General features: G+C 41.5%; 1 protein-coding gene across 1 annotated transcript; it reads left to right on the top strand.

Annotated features, from left to right (window-relative positions):
- Positions 1 to 645: 645 nt before the first annotated feature.
- Positions 646 to 11,000, top strand: LOC139544323 (CMRF35-like molecule 5). Its single transcript, XM_071351303.1, has 5 exons — positions 646 to 781; positions 8,600 to 8,893; positions 9,114 to 9,452; positions 9,779 to 9,890; positions 10,723 to 11,000. The coding sequence occupies exons 1-5, from the start codon at positions 727 to 729 to the stop codon at positions 10,844 to 10,846; spliced, it is 924 nt and encodes a 307-aa protein (XP_071207404.1). The 5' UTR covers positions 646 to 726; the 3' UTR covers positions 10,847 to 11,000.
- The last annotated feature ends 4,447 nt before the right edge of the window (positions 11,001 to 15,447 follow it).

The raw sequence follows: 15,447 nt of genomic DNA, 5'->3' as shown, positions 1-15,447 counted from the left end.
TGCTTGCTACGTAAAGTCCCTAGGGCCGTTACCCAGTTAGGCAAGACTGCCTTTTCCTATTGTGCACCAGGCATGGAATAATCTGAAAAGTACACTTCAGCTAGACGTTCTAGTGCCCCTCAGTGAGTTTACAACTCTGGGGATGAACTCTATTCAGGAGGACTAGTGTAAATGTGGTCTGTTTTGCCTTAGTCCTTGATTTGAAGTTATATATTGTTATTGGCCAAGTAAGTGTATTATTTTTTGCAAGTTAATTATGTTTCATAATATTTGTCATCTGTATATGTTTGTAAATACAACCTCTGGATCCAGTCTTCACCAACCCATGAACTGTATATTATATATTTATTTATTATATTTTTTACACACTTGAACCTCTGACTTCATCTCAATTGTTGCTGCTCAACACCAACTAAATAGGCTGCCCGGTCATCCATTTTAATTAACACTATACATGATTTTATTTGATAGAAGATCTAAAAATGTGCTAATAAAATACAAATATCAATTGTAGTTCCTTAGAGCCTTATGTTACAACTAGTTCATAGAATGTAATAGTTTCTATCTGCCACTGAGGGGGGCATAGACACTCAAACAGAAGCAGGAAGAGAGATACAGACAGCTGTAGCTATTAGGAAGTTCAGTCATTCTCTTTGGTGTCTTGGTTCTTGACACACACATTGTGAATTGGTACCATATAAAACAAACGGCGACACAGAGCCAGAAATGGATTCTCATCTCTCCCTCTCCCTCCTCCTCCTCATCTTCTCCAGACTCTCAGGTAAGGGTAACATGTTCTTTAGGAGGGAAATGACGTGCCAAGTGTCAGGGTGGTAGATACAGCTTGTCCCATGAATTAATCGGAAAATGTAGAAATTGTTGATAACTACAAAACAAACATTCTGGATAATATAGAGAACCTTCAACTATTTATCGATCAACACTTTGATATGCTCCAACAATAATCATACACATTGAAGCGAACAAGAGCACTACAATTTAATATTTTATTTAATTAGTACATTTGTATATCATATATCAAATAAAATAATGTATTGTGTTAATAAAGATGGAGGACCTGGCTGCCTATTTAGTTGGTGTTGAGCAGCAACAGTTGAGATGGAATTATCGGTTCAAATTGCACATTTAAAAAATATATATTTTACAGTTTAGGTCAGGAATAATCAACTACATTCAGCTGCGAGTCTATTTCTTCTCAAGCGGATGGTCAGAGGTCTGAACATAATTACAAATATTTAATAGACTGCAAATTGACCGCAAGAAGCACAAACAGATGACTAAAACATAATCACTTTAAACCCTGTTTATCTTTATATTATGCTTGGTAGTTCAGTGGAAAAGATATCCAAAATAAAAATTTGCTGGTCTTTTTCCACTATTTTATGTCAAACAATGAAAAAAATATGTATTTTTTTTGTTAAGAAAAATGCAGGAGACAAATAAAATCACCTGTCGGCCAAATTTGGGCCGCAGGCCACCAGTTAGGGAACCCCGCACTACAAAAAAGCTATGGTATGATAATGACACAATGAAAGCAGAATTACTTGATCTGAAGTGTAGAAGTAGCCTATGAAGAATAATATTGCCATATTTGAGTAAAAGGAAAGGTACCTTAATAGAAAAAATACTAAAGTAAAAGTGAAAGTCACCCAGTAAAATACTACTCAAGTAAAAGTCTAAAAGTATTCAGTTTTAAATGAATATATACTTAGGTATCAAAAGTAAATGTAACTGCTAAATTATACTTACGTTTCCAATTCCTTATATTAAGCAAATCAGATGGCACCATTTTCTTGTTCTTTTATTTATGGGTATCCAGGGGCATGCTATCACTGATGCAGTAAAAAAGAATTTAAAACATAGAATAATGAAGTAAGCTTTATGCAACATATTTTTTTATGCAAACCCATTACAGCTCTTTGTATCTCCACACCAACACTCAGACATAATTTACAAACGAAGCGTGTATGTTTAGTGAGTCTGAAAGATCAGAGGCAGTAGGGATGACCACGGATGTTCTCTGTTTAGTGAGTCTGCTAGATCAGAGGCAGTAGGGATGACCACGGATGTTCTCTGTTTAGTGAGTCTGCTAGATCAGAGGCAGTAGGGATGACCACGGATGTTCTCTGTTTAGTGAGTCTGCTAGATCAGAGGCAGTAGGGATGACCACGGATGTTCTCTGTTTAGTGAGTCTGCTAGATCAGAGGCAGTAGGGATGACCACGGATGTTCTCTTGATACGTGCGTGAATTGGAAAAGATTTCTGTCCTGCTAAGCAAGAACAAGTACATTTGGGTGCCAAGGAAAATGTATAGAGATAAAAATACATGATTTTATTTAGGAATTTAGTGAACTAAAATTAAAAGTAAAACAATATAACTAGTAAAGTTAAGTACAGATACCCCCAAAACTTTACACCACTGGGCACTGTTCGATAGTAGGCTAACTCACTCCGAAATGAAGATTGCCTTGCTACAACAGGGTAGGGATCTGAAGACGAGGAACACACCGTTCTCTATTCCCCCATGAAATAGTGGAGAGATGAAGTGCCCTATGCCCCACTTTCAAAATGCTCAGCACAGAGAAGCACAATGTTCTTCTGGTGGTCGATAAGTTGTATGTTAACAACTAATTGTTCAAGCATTCGAAAGACTTCAATTTGGCTGAGAGTGAAACCTCATGCTGAAGTAGTCCCTGATACACATTGCACCGCACCACACATTACAATCCTATATTATTATTACTGTATTTTTTAACGCATGATGGTTTTCGTTTTTTACTAATGCAATACAGAACGTTGGACTATGTGGACTTTAAAATTAGGTTTAGATTTATGGGAAGGAGAAAATGGGTAAGGCTGACTTAAAAAAAAAAAATATTTTGAAGACTGAGATTGGGGTTTATTAGGACTTTAATGCTGTTAGACTGCGCTGTCCTTTTGGCCGATGTGAATCTGAACGAATAGAATTGAAGATAAAAGAATATTGACAGCTCTGAGGGGCTACAGTAGGATAGGATGAAGAATTTATATAGGAAGAAGGTTAATAACCCGGTTCTCTACTGGAGTAGGACTATATGATCCTAGAACAATTAGTGTCACTATCTTTTTAACACCATGTAAACAATACATCTCAATATCAAACATGCAGATATTATTGTTCAGATACACACCGGCAAATGGGTTGGGTGTTGTCAACAGGGTCTGTTAACTCTGCTAGCGAGCGGCTGGCTGGTTAACACTGGGTTAAACATGCATGTAATGGACAATAACAACTGATATTATATAGAAGGACCATTCTCTTTTTACATTATGTTCATTTTACGAACAATTGGATACAATTAATTGAACAGACTGGGCTGAAATGCATTTGCTGTGATTATCTTAATATGAACATGAATCTATAATTTTGTGCTGTTATTATTATGTTCTAATATTATTATTATTATTAGGCTATATATTATTTCATTATATTTTCTCTTTTTACCCCGCTCCCCTTTAAGAAGCACCCTCATAGACATGCAATAGACCTGTTGGGCTTTGAATGTGTGAGTGAAGGGTAGCAGTATTGAGTTAGGTTCTCATGGGATGGCCAACATTTCCCTCTGGGCTACGCTAAACGGCGGCCAACGGTTTGCTTCGGACAAAGGGTGTCATGGTTCAGGATGGTGTTCTAATGGTCTCAAGAACAACAGACCTCCCAGATGTGGGGAGATTTTATAGCGGGTGTAATATTGGAGGACTACACAGTTGCAGCTACAGTAATGCTTAACAGTGCAAATATTATGGTACAGTTATATGGACACTCAATCATCAGGTAAATTTTTAATGGTACGTTTACAAACATTTATTATGGTAAGTATAACTGAAACTTGGGTATCATTATGGTAAGTGGGGAAGTAGTATTGCCAGTTACAATTGTAATGGCTTACAGGGGTCGGGAACCTTTTTGACTAAGAGAGCCATGAAAGCAAAAAATTTGGAAATTTATTTCAGTGAGAGCCATATAATATATTTTAAAAGTGAATTCAACTAAATGTCAGTATCAGGATGCTCGATGCCTTTCATTTCAAGGAAAGTCCGGATTTCTTTCAGGCAAGCCGCATAACGGCTAAGCACCTTCCCTCTTGACAACCAACGCACATTGCTGTGCAAAAGCAGACCAGGATAGTTATTTCCAACTTCATCCAGCAGTGTTTTAAACTGGCGATCATTTAAGGCTCGAGCAACAATAAAGTTGATCACACGAATGACCAGCGACATCACTTCCCCAAACTGCCTGTCACACATCTGAGCACAAAGTGCCTCCTGGTGTAGAATGCAATGGAAACTTAGGATGGGTCTATTTTCATGTTCACGGAGAAGCGCCACAAATCCTTTTTTATTCCCCACCATACACGGAGCACCATCAGTACACACCGAGAGAAGTTTATCCATAGGTAGATTTTTTTCTTGAGCAAACTCCATGAAAGACTTAAATAAATCCTCACCTCTTGTGGACCCTTTTAAATGGCAGAACTGCAAGACTTTCTTCGCGCAGTGTGTCACCAACAGCATATCTTGCAATCACGCTGAACTGCGACAAATGGCTCACGTCTGTTGACTCATCCAAAGCCAGGGAAAAGAACGGCGCTGCATTTATGTCCTTCACTTGCGTTTCCTCCACTTTGTTTGCCATCACGATGGTACGATCATGAACAGTTCTTGCCGACAGAGGCATGTCTTGTATCCGTTTAATTATATTGTCTTTGTTCGGAAGATCATCAAAAAGTTCATTGGCTACATCCAGCATGAACGTTTTAGCATACTCGCCATCTGTGAATGGTTTTCCGTTCCTCACTATTGCTAAAGATCCAGCAAAGCTAGCGGAATTATAGTCACCTTGCCGGGTCCATACGCGGAGTTGCTGCTGGCTAGCTTGCACCCTGCTCAGTAGCTCTTGGCACGCTTTCTTTCTGCTGTCTCCCGCAGGGTATTTTGATGCAAAGGTAGCATGGCGCGTGTCGAAGTGCCGCTTTACATTCGACCGTTTCATCGATGTAATTTTGTCATTGCAAATTAGACACACCGCAGAACCTGCTCTCTCCACAAAGGCGAATTCTTCGGTCCATTCGTCCTGAAATGTACGATACTCGTCATCTTTTTTTCTTTTCGCCATCTTCTTCGTCGAAGGGTTAGCTTTGAGCTAATGACCGAGCAGACTGATTCAAAATTTAATTAAAATAATGGACAATTGCTCCTGCAGCCCTGAACAGGACATGAGCAGTGAAAAATCGATGGATGGATTAAAACAAGTGAGAATATTTTGTTTTATCTGCGAGCCAGATGCAATCATCAAAAGAGCCACACCTGGCTCGGGAGCCATAGGTTCCCGACCCCTGGTTAGCAGATGATTAAAAAAATACAACACATTTGTACCTGGCTAAAAGAAAAAATATATAATATCTAATGTTTACAGGAGACTCACTCTACAACAACTTGTGTGGAAAAAAGGACGGGGAGGAATAAATATATTTCTGTCATGAAAAAAGAAACTCAAAAGGGGTGATGATATTAATTAATAATTATTTAGATCCGAATGTACAAGTTGTCAAAACAGATCCTCAAGGAAGATGGATCCTTTTAAATATGCTATTGGACTATAAACAGATTTGGCTAATGAATCTATATGGTCCAAATAATGATGATCCACCCAAATGACTGTATTATTATGATGGGAGATTATAATACAGTGTAAAGTACCTCAATGGACCGTATTGGAAATCACACTACAAACTATTACCCTCATGCACTTCGGGAAATTACGAATATCATGGACACATTAGAACTAGTGGATTAAAAATCCTGACCTGGTGAGATATACATGGAGGAGGCTTCATCAAGCTATTCGTCTTGACTACTTTCCTCTCTCTGGTTCCAAACGTAAAACAGGTTCTGATAGGGGGCAGAATGACGTCAGACCATTAAATAATTGGCTTCCACATGACTCAGAAATTCAACTTGAGCAAGGAATTGGAAATGTAATCAAAGTTTACTGGATGACAAACTGTTTTTAAGCTCGACAAATGTATTTATTACTGACTTTTTCCTGCATAACATAGGTACAGCAGATCCCCCTTATTGTATATTACACTTTCAAATGTGCCTCCAGAGGTCAGGCAATTCAATACTCATCTTTAAATAAAATAAAATGTTGGTCAAAAGAGTTCATATTAAGAAAGGAAATTGAGGAAATAACAGTACAGATGGATAATATGGGAAAAAATTAAAATAAATGGAGTAACTTATTCAGGAAGTAACAAAAGTAATATATTACAACAATAAAGCAAACTGGATGGAAAATGGGAAAAAAAGTTAACAAAATCTTTTTGAATCTTAAACATAGAAATGCTACCAATAATACTTTACAGAAACGTTTTACAAATGGAGTCATCTATGATTAATGAAATTGTATTTTGAAAGAGGAAGCAAAATACTTCAAGAATATGTCATCTTTTCAGTCTCATCCATTTCCACTAACTGAAGTTAACTGTAAGGATTTTTTCCCCTGGTGTCAAATTAACACTGGACAGAAAGACTCATGTCATGGCCAAATTGCAGAGGAGGAACTTCTTGGTGCAATGCAGCCTTTAGGCTAATGACACCTCCAGGGCTGGTTTGCATACCAGTTGAGATATATATCAACCTTTTTTTGATGTACTCAAAGTACAGTATGGACCAGGACCCAGGACCCAGGAGATAGGTATACAGATCCAGTCCACCTAATAAACTGGAGGCCTCTTACACTTCAGTGTTGTGATGCAAAAATCCTAGCTAAATGCATAGCGCAAAGAATTAAAAAGGTGTTATCCGATATTATTCATCCTGATTTGTAACGCCAGACGCTGGGAGTCAAGAAGCAAGTACAGCACCGGAGAGGGGGAGCGGGAGTAGACGTGACATGATCAGACAGGTTTTTTTTTTTACATGGAAGATACAATGGAGATAACATAGTAAAGTACTTGGAACAACAGAACACTATGAAAAACCTAGGATGCCAGGTCTGGTATTCATAGCAGAATTTGAAAAGGCTTTTGATAAAGTAAGAATTTATTTATAAATTCCTGGACTATTTTAATTTAGGACTATCTCTTATACAATGGGTTAGAGTTAGGAAATGCAACTCCAGGTGTAAAATGTATAATTAATGGCTACCTTTTAGAAAGTATTCAACTGTAAAGAGGAGCAAAAGAAGGTTGTCCACTGTCGGTGTATCTATTTATTATGGCAATCGAAATGTTAGCTATTATTAAAATCAGATCCAACAATAAAATAGAGGAACTAGAAATCCAGGGCTTAAAAACAACGGTATAATTTTGCAATGATGAGTCAAGTTCTCTTAAATACGTAATTTGGATCCCTGCACAGCCTCACAGAGGATCTAGATAATTTTTTTAAACCTCTGGATTACAACCAAACTATGATAAATGTACCATTATTCATATCCCTAAATAAATAATTGAATGGTTGATTAATTCCTTATCATATCCCAGTTTACCTACTTACTTATGGCCCTGCCTACGCCAAACGATATGTTTTTAAAATTATATGAGCAAAAAAATATTTCACTTTATTTGGAATGGCAAACAAGATTAAATTAAACGTGCTTATTTATATAATAAACATGAGTTCGGAGGGCTAAAATGATTAAATATTAAAGCATTCAACCTCTCACTAAAGCATCAGTCACACAAAAGTTATACTTAAAGCTGAACTTGTTATGAAGTAGATTAGTAAGAATGGCTCACCCATTGTTGAAAATTGACTTTTCCCCTTTATCCAGACTACAACCTCTCACTTTCAGTTAATTCAGGTAAGAATATCACCCTTTCTAAAACAAACCATACAACGCTGGTTGCAATTCCAGATTCATCCTCCAGAAAAGACAGAACAAATATTTTAACAAATATTATGGTTTAACTATTATATACTAATTGATCGAGAGAAAAAAATACATTGTTTAAGGAATAAATTAATTATCTTTATTAATGAAATTATGAATAGGAATGGTGGAGTTATGTCACACATGCACCTAACAAAAATATACAACCAACTGATTACAGCATTACTGCAAAAATGGAAGAGGCAAGTGGAAGGGGGAGAAAATAGGGATCCTATTCCATGGAAGAAGGCTTATTCCCAAACTGAACTGATACACAAAACAACTCTTGATTCAAAACTTAAACTTTAAACTACTCTACAAAATTCTTGCCACCGCCTAGTGAATGTTATGTATATGGGGCATACAACCATCTTATATCTGCAGATTTTGCTGCAAAGAGACAGAATCATAAAATCACTTATTCTGGTATTGCCGCTATGAAGGTGGTTTCTGGTCACAGGTTCAGGAGTGGCTGAAAAATCACAACATTTACCTGAAACTAACCCCACAGGTAGGACTGTTGGAAGATTTGGATGGGAGCTTGTCTTATCAATAACACTTCCTATATTAAATTCATTATAGTCCAGATGGAATGTGACTTTTCTGCTGAGAATTTGCTTGAATTCCAATCTAATTTGTTTTCTGTTGTTGTGTCGACAGGTGCTTATCGTGTGTCTGTGGAGACAGGAGGTTCCATCACCATCCCATGTCGCTATGATCTGAAATACAAACCACATGTGAAATACTTGTGTAAAGTAGGTCACTGGCGAATATGCTCCCCTGACCCTTTCAAGAGCACAGATAAGGCCTCAATCTCTGATGACATCAACAAGCAAACAATCACTGTGACCATGACTGATCTGGAGCCAGTGGACTCTGGAAGTTACGGGTGGTTTGTGATCAATGGTGGATCAGATGTCATGATAGAAAGATTCCAACTATCTGTCACTGCAGGTAAGATCCCTGCAACTCTTCCATATGATTACATGACTGGTGTTCTGGTTTCATTTACTGGTATCACAATTATTGTTCAAGATGACATGAGGGGTGTTGGTATATGTCTACTTTCTGTTCTCTATACATCATATCATCATTATGATATTTGTGGTCAATTGTTACAAAAAAACACTTGATCACTCAGGACCTTCTTTGGTGTCTGTACCTCTGTGTTCAGGTACTCCAGAACTCTATGTGGACCAACAGGAGGTGACTGGAGTTGAAGGAGGGAGTGTCATTGTAAAATGTTACTATAGTGACACTGGAAATAGGAAGTGGTGTAGGATTTGTGTTCGTGTCCAATGTGTGTGGGAGAATTCTGGGACTACAGAGGGAAAATCAGTGACCCTACAGCAGACCACTGATGCCACCAGAGGAAACATCTTAACGGTGACCATGAGTGGACTGAAGATGGAGAACACTGGCTGGTACAGGTGTGGAGTGGGAGACCTTATGATGCCTGTTCACATCACTGTCAGACAACAAACCACCACACAAAGTACCACCACTATGACCAGTGAGTAGAGAGCAATCAGATACTGTATAATTAAGTATTAACCTGGTTTATCCAGTCTTGCAGGCTGATCATCTAAAATAAATTGATAGTAACCTGATTTAAAGCTTTTGGGAATATTTAGTGGTCCTACCATTGGTTTGAACTCAGCAGTGCTAATACTAAGTTAAAATCCACATGTTGGGGTAAATTAAATAAGCTAGACAAGAAGGTCATACTGTAGCTTAGCAACAATATGTAGCTTAGCAACAATATCTTGTACCAGTTCAGTCTACCCTGTGTCTCTCTGGTACACCAGTCATAATACCATTTGTGTTTTTACCACACAGCAACTAAAGCTCCAACCACTGAACAATCATCTTTCTCTCCATCTGCTGAGCCTGTTCAGACTGACAACACAGTCCAAGGACCTGAGGGGGGCAAGGAGAAGGACACCATGAGGTAATTATCACTCATTCAGCTGTATTTCACACTTACTCTTCCAAATGGATGACAATAGAAATATGAAGAAAGGTAACATTTTCTGTTTTTCACACTAGAGTTTAGGGCACAGAAACTCCCTCCTAATATGTTTTCACACCGTGTATAGGCCAAGACACTGTTATAGACATTTACCACTTCCTCATATCTCTGTGGTTTGCAGAAGTAGCAGCATTCTATTCTATTGTCAAGTTTCACACATAAAAGGTGTGAAGAGCTGAACAAATGTTTCCATTTAGTCATAGCAGCACAAACAAATAAATGTATCTGTGATGTTTTCATAGAATTTATTTTACAATATACAGATTTTCACTGTCAGTTCCGTAGATCTAAACGTCCTACTGATTCCTCTGGGCATGTTGGTGGTGGTGATAGCTGGTGTCCTACTGTTAAATATACACTGGGTGGTTTGAGCCTTGAATGCTGATTTGTTGACAGCCGTGGTATAGCAGATCACATACCACTGGTATAGCAGACCGCATACCACTGGTATGACAAAACATGTATTTTTACTGCTCTAATTACATTGGTAACCAGTTTATAATAGCAATAAGGCACCTCAGGGGTTTGTGGTATATGGTTAATATACCATGGCTAAGGGCTGTGTCCTAAGAACAGGGCAGTCCTTAGCTGTGGTATATTGGCCATATGCCACACCCCCTCGGGCCTTATTGCCTAAATATACACTGCCTTTAGAAAAGGGAAATCTTCCCTTTACAATTCCCCTTAAAAAAATGTTTTATTGCAGCAATTTACAGAGGAACTTGTTCTAAATCTTTTAATTCTTCTACAGATGGAAAACAACATTTTTCTACCTGCCAAAAATTGGTAATGCTGTGCTTTTCATCCTGTGCACCATCATTGCTGTTGTGAAGTTCAGGGTAAACTGGATCCGTGGTGAAACTAAAGATGAGTAGAAAACAGATAGGTCTCTCTGGTGAGACCAAGGGGCAGATTTACTTTGTTTCATAGTTGATCTTAATTACTGAATCATAGTCTTACTGTACTATTCTGTATGAATTATATGTTAAAAATGCATGCCTTGTTAATAAACTATCAAATCTATCAGGATATTGTTAGAAAGTTGTGTCTCTGCCCAAATACATTGTTTCTGAGTTGTGTGCTTGCAAACACCATATACGCTTCAACTGTTAATGATTAAGCATAAATTCAAAACATTTATTTAAAAAAGGTTAACTATTCAATACCCAAAATGTGGAAATCAGCATACTGTATGACCCTTCAGATGTAGATAACTATTTCCCTATTTCCAAGCTCCGACTAGACACGACACTAGACACTAGGTGGTTGCTACTCAAAGTCCACAGGGCCATCACCCAGTTAGGCAAGACTGCCTTTTCCCATTGTGCACCAGAGGCATGGAATAGTCTGTAAAGTATGCTTCACCTAGACATTCTAGTGCCCCTCAGTGAGTTTACAACTCTGGTCCAAAACTCTATTCAGGAGGATTGTTAATGTTTCTTCGGGCCGTTCTTCCTTTGTCCTTGATTTGAGCTTCGAAAAGTATTCAGACCCCTTGACTTTTTCCACATTTTGTTATGTTACAGCCTTATATTAAATCGTCCCCCCCCCCCCCCCCCCATAAAAACCTCTATAATGACAAAGCAAAAACTGGTTTTTCTAAATTTTTCTAAAATGTATAAAATAAAAAAACAAATAAGTATTCAGACCCTATGCTCAGTACCTAGTTGAAGCACCTTTGGCAGCGATTATTTCTCCCATTCTTCTCTGCAGATCCTCTCAAGCTCTGTCAGGATGGATGGGGAGCATTGCTGCACAGCTGTTTTCAGGTCTCTGCAGAGATGTTCAATCGGGTTCATGTCCAGGCTCTGGCTGGGCCACTCAAGGACATTCAGAGACTTGTCCCGAAGCCACTTCTGCGCTGTCTTGGTTGTGTGCTTAGGGTTGTTGTCCTCACTTTCATCTGGTGTCTTGGACTTGTGATTTCATGATATTTAGATGCTAGTATTTAGATGCTAGGTATTTAGTATTAGATGCTAGGCGATGCTAGTCAGCTTTTTTACTGATGAGGGTGCTCCCGGATCCGGGATGGTGACTCGTGAGAAGTTAAAAAGTAACAATATTTTGGAGATTTTGTTTTCATTTAAGCTAGAGGGAGCGGGAAAAAAGCAAATTCTAAACATAGCCATTCTCACTAATTTGTAAATAAAGCCAGTCTGTTATTTAGAATTATTTATTTCTGGAGAAACCTAACTTGATTATTTAGCAGACCTCACTTGCTTATATTCAGTCAACACAAATTTTAAGAATATCATGGAATATTTGAACATTTTCGTTTCTCCATGCTTGTTTCAGAGCAGCGCGAAATGGTCCACAGCGAGACGGATATATATTCTGTGCCCACTCGTAGTATCACTCTTCGGTTACACGTCCTTGGAATAGCAGAACATCATAATGGGCAGGGCAGCCCTTCCTGTGCCTGGTGAGCAGTTGGTCAAGTTCTGTTGTCAGAAGAGGAATGGAAATGTCAGGGTGAACCGAAGACCTGACGAACCCGCCACGTACTGTATGTTCACTCTGCCTGTCGGAGGTGGAGTTCCAGAGCTCACGGGTGCCTGCATGGATTGCGACTCCATCTCGATCCTTGCCCTTTTCAATGCGTGAGTGAGTCAATGATTCCAATGATTCGTCTGACAAACAAAGAACTTTGTGTCCTGCAGGCCCAGGCATGGATCAAAGCTGGCGAGACATTCAATAACGTCATCTTCACAGAGGAATCAACCGTTGCCCTTGAGCAATTTGCTCAAAATTGCTACAGAAAAAAAGGAAGATGATCAAGAAGATTAACGAAAGCATAATGTGTCACGACTTCCACCGAAGTCGGTCCCTCTCTTTTGTTTGGGCGGCGTTCGGCGGTCGGCGGTCGATGTCACCGGCCTTCTAGCCATCGCCGATCCACTTTTAATTTTCCATTTGATTTGTCTTTGTCTTTCACACCTGGTTTCAATCCCCCAATTACTTGTTCATTATTTAACCCTCTGTTCCCCCATGTTTGTTTGTGAGTAATTGTTTATTGTATTGCGGTCCGTATTTGTGGCCTTGCATTTATACGACGTGTATTGTAATATATTTGAGTAAAATTGTTTTCATTACTCATATCTGCTGTCCTGCGCCTGTGTCACGCCCTGGCCTTAGTTATTTTTGTTTTCTTTATTATTTTAGTTAGGTCAGGGTGTGACATGGGGGATGTTTGTGTGTTTTTGTCTAGTCGAGGGTGTTTGTAGTGTCTAGGGGGTTTTGGTAGAGTTTATGGGGTTGTGTTCAGTGTAGGTGTCAAGGTATGTCTATGGTTGCCTGAGTGGTTCTCAATCAGAGACAGCTGTCTATCGTTGTCTCTGATTGGGAGCCATATTTAAGGCAGCCATAGGCATTAGACAGGTTGTGGGTAATTGTCTATGTCTAAACGTTAGTAGCTTGTGTCTGCACTTTCTTTTTGTAGCTTCACGGTCGTTTGTTGTTTTTGTTAGTTTGTAAAAGTGTTTCGTTTCGTGTTCATCTTCTCACAATAAAAAGGAAGATGTATTCGTATCACGCTGCGCCTTGGTCTACTCTTTCACCAGAAGACGATGTGACAGAATTACCCACCATACCAGGACCAAGCAGCGTGTTAAGCAGCAGCAGGAACAACATACACAGGATTCATGGACTTGGGAGGAAATACTGGACGGTGAGGGACCTTGGGCACAACCGGGAGAATATCGCCTCCCTCGTGAAGAGCTGGAGGCAGCTAAAGCCGAGAGGAGGCGATATGAGGCAGCACGGAAGCGAGGCTGGAAGCCTGAGAGTCAAACCCAAACATTTCTTGGGGGGGGCTACAAGGGCGTGTGGCGAAGTCAGGTAGGAGACATGCGCCAACTCCCCGTGCTTACCGTGGGAAGCGAGAGTACGGGCAGACACCGTGTTATGCGGTAGAGCGCACGGTGTCTCCTGTACGTGCGCATAGCCCGGTGCGGTACATTCCAGCTCCTCGTATCGGCCGGGCTAGAGTGGGCATTGAGCCAGGTGCCATGAAGCCGGCTCAACGCGTCTGGTCTCCAGTGCGTCTCCTCGGGCCGGCATACATGGCACCAGCCTTACGCATGGTGTCCCCGGTTCGCCAACACAGCCCAGTGCGGGTTATTCCATCTCCCCGCACTGGTCGGGCTACGGGGACCATTCAACCAGGTAAGGTTGGGCAGGCTCAGTGCTCAAGGGAGCCAGTACGCCTGCACGGTCCGGTATATCCGGCACCACCTCCCCGCCCCAGCCCAGTACCACCAGTGCCAACACCACGCACCAGGCTTCCAGTGCGTCTCCAGAGCCCTGTTCCTCCTCCACGCACTCGCCCTATGGTGCGTGTCTCCCGCCCGGTACCTCCAGTTCCGGTACCACGCACCAGGCCTACTGTGCACCTCAGCCGGCCAAAGTCTGCCGTCTGCGCAGCGCTATCTGAGCTGCCTGCCTGCCCAGAGCCGTCTGAGCTGTCCGTCTGCCAAGCGCCGCCTGCGCTGCCCGTCTGCCCAGCACCGTCTGAGCTGCCCGTCTGCCCAGCACAGTCTGAGCTGCCCGTCTGTCCTGAGCCGTCAAAGCCGCCCGTCTGTCCTGAGCCTTCAAAGCCGCCCGTCTGTCCTGAGCCTTCAGAGCCATCCGTCAGTCAGGAGCCGCTAGAGCCGTCCGCCAGTCAGGAGCAGCCAGAGCCGCCCGCCAGTCAGGTTCTGTCAGAGTCGCCCGCCAGCCAGGATCTGTCAGAGTCGCCCGCCAGCCAGGATCTGTCAGAGTCACCCGCCAGCCAGGATCTGTCAGAGTCGCCCGCCAGCCAGGATCTGTCAGAGTCGCCCGCCAGCCAGGATCTGTCAGAGTCGCCCGCCAGCCAGGATCTGTCAGAGTCGCCCGCCAGCCAGGATCTGTCAGAGTCGCCCGCCAGCCAGGATCTGTCAGAGTCGCCCGCCAGCCAGGATCTGTCAGAGTCGCCCGCCAGCCAGGATCTGCCCCTCAGTCCGGATCTGCCCCTCAGTCCGGATCTGCCCCTCAGTCCGGAGCTGCCCCTCAGTCCGGAGCTGCCCCTCAGTCCGGAGCTGCCCCTCCGTCCAGTGGCGCCCTCTAGAAAGGTATTCAGTCCAGGACTCGCTGAAAGGGTCGCCGCTCCAGAGGCGCCACCAAAGCGGGTAGTGACTATGGTGAAGTGGGGGCCACGTCCCGCACCCGAGCCGCCGCCATAAGAAGGCCCACCCGGACCCTCCCCTTCTGTGTCAGGTTTGCGGCCGGAGTCCGCACCTTTGGGGGGGGGGGGGGGGGGGGGGTACTGTCACGCCCTGGCCTTAGTTATCTTTTTTTTCTTTTTTTTCTTTTTTTTGGGGGGGTTGGATCAGCTTAATCTTGCGGAAAGAATGTTGCTTCCAATGTAATTGTCTGCATCATTTCCAATCCCCCATATTTTTTGGGGTAAATATATATATCCATACCCGCATGCATACATATACACATATATACATACACA

Source organism: Salvelinus alpinus, chromosome 18 (assembly GCF_045679555.1).
Source record: "Salvelinus alpinus chromosome 18, SLU_Salpinus.1, whole genome shotgun sequence".
Lineage (NCBI taxonomy): Eukaryota > Metazoa > Chordata > Actinopteri > Salmoniformes > Salmonidae > Salvelinus > Salvelinus alpinus.
The sequence above is the reverse complement of the archived record's forward strand: the minus strand, read 5'-3'. Positions and strand labels throughout refer to the sequence as shown.

Bases quoted from the DNA above. Each gene is read 5' to 3' on its own strand.
- LOC139544323 (XM_071351303.1), top strand. From the start codon at position 727: ATGGATTCTCATCTCTCCCTCTCCCTCCTCCTCCTCATCTTCTCCAGA. The intron at 9,453-9,778 runs GTGAGTAGAGAG...TTTACCACACAG, and splicing joins AAGTACCACCACTATGACCA to CAACTAAAGCTCCAACCACT. The intron at 9,891-10,722 runs GTAATTATCACT...ATTCTTCTACAG, and splicing joins AAGGAGAAGGACACCATGAG to ATGGAAAACAACATTTTTCT.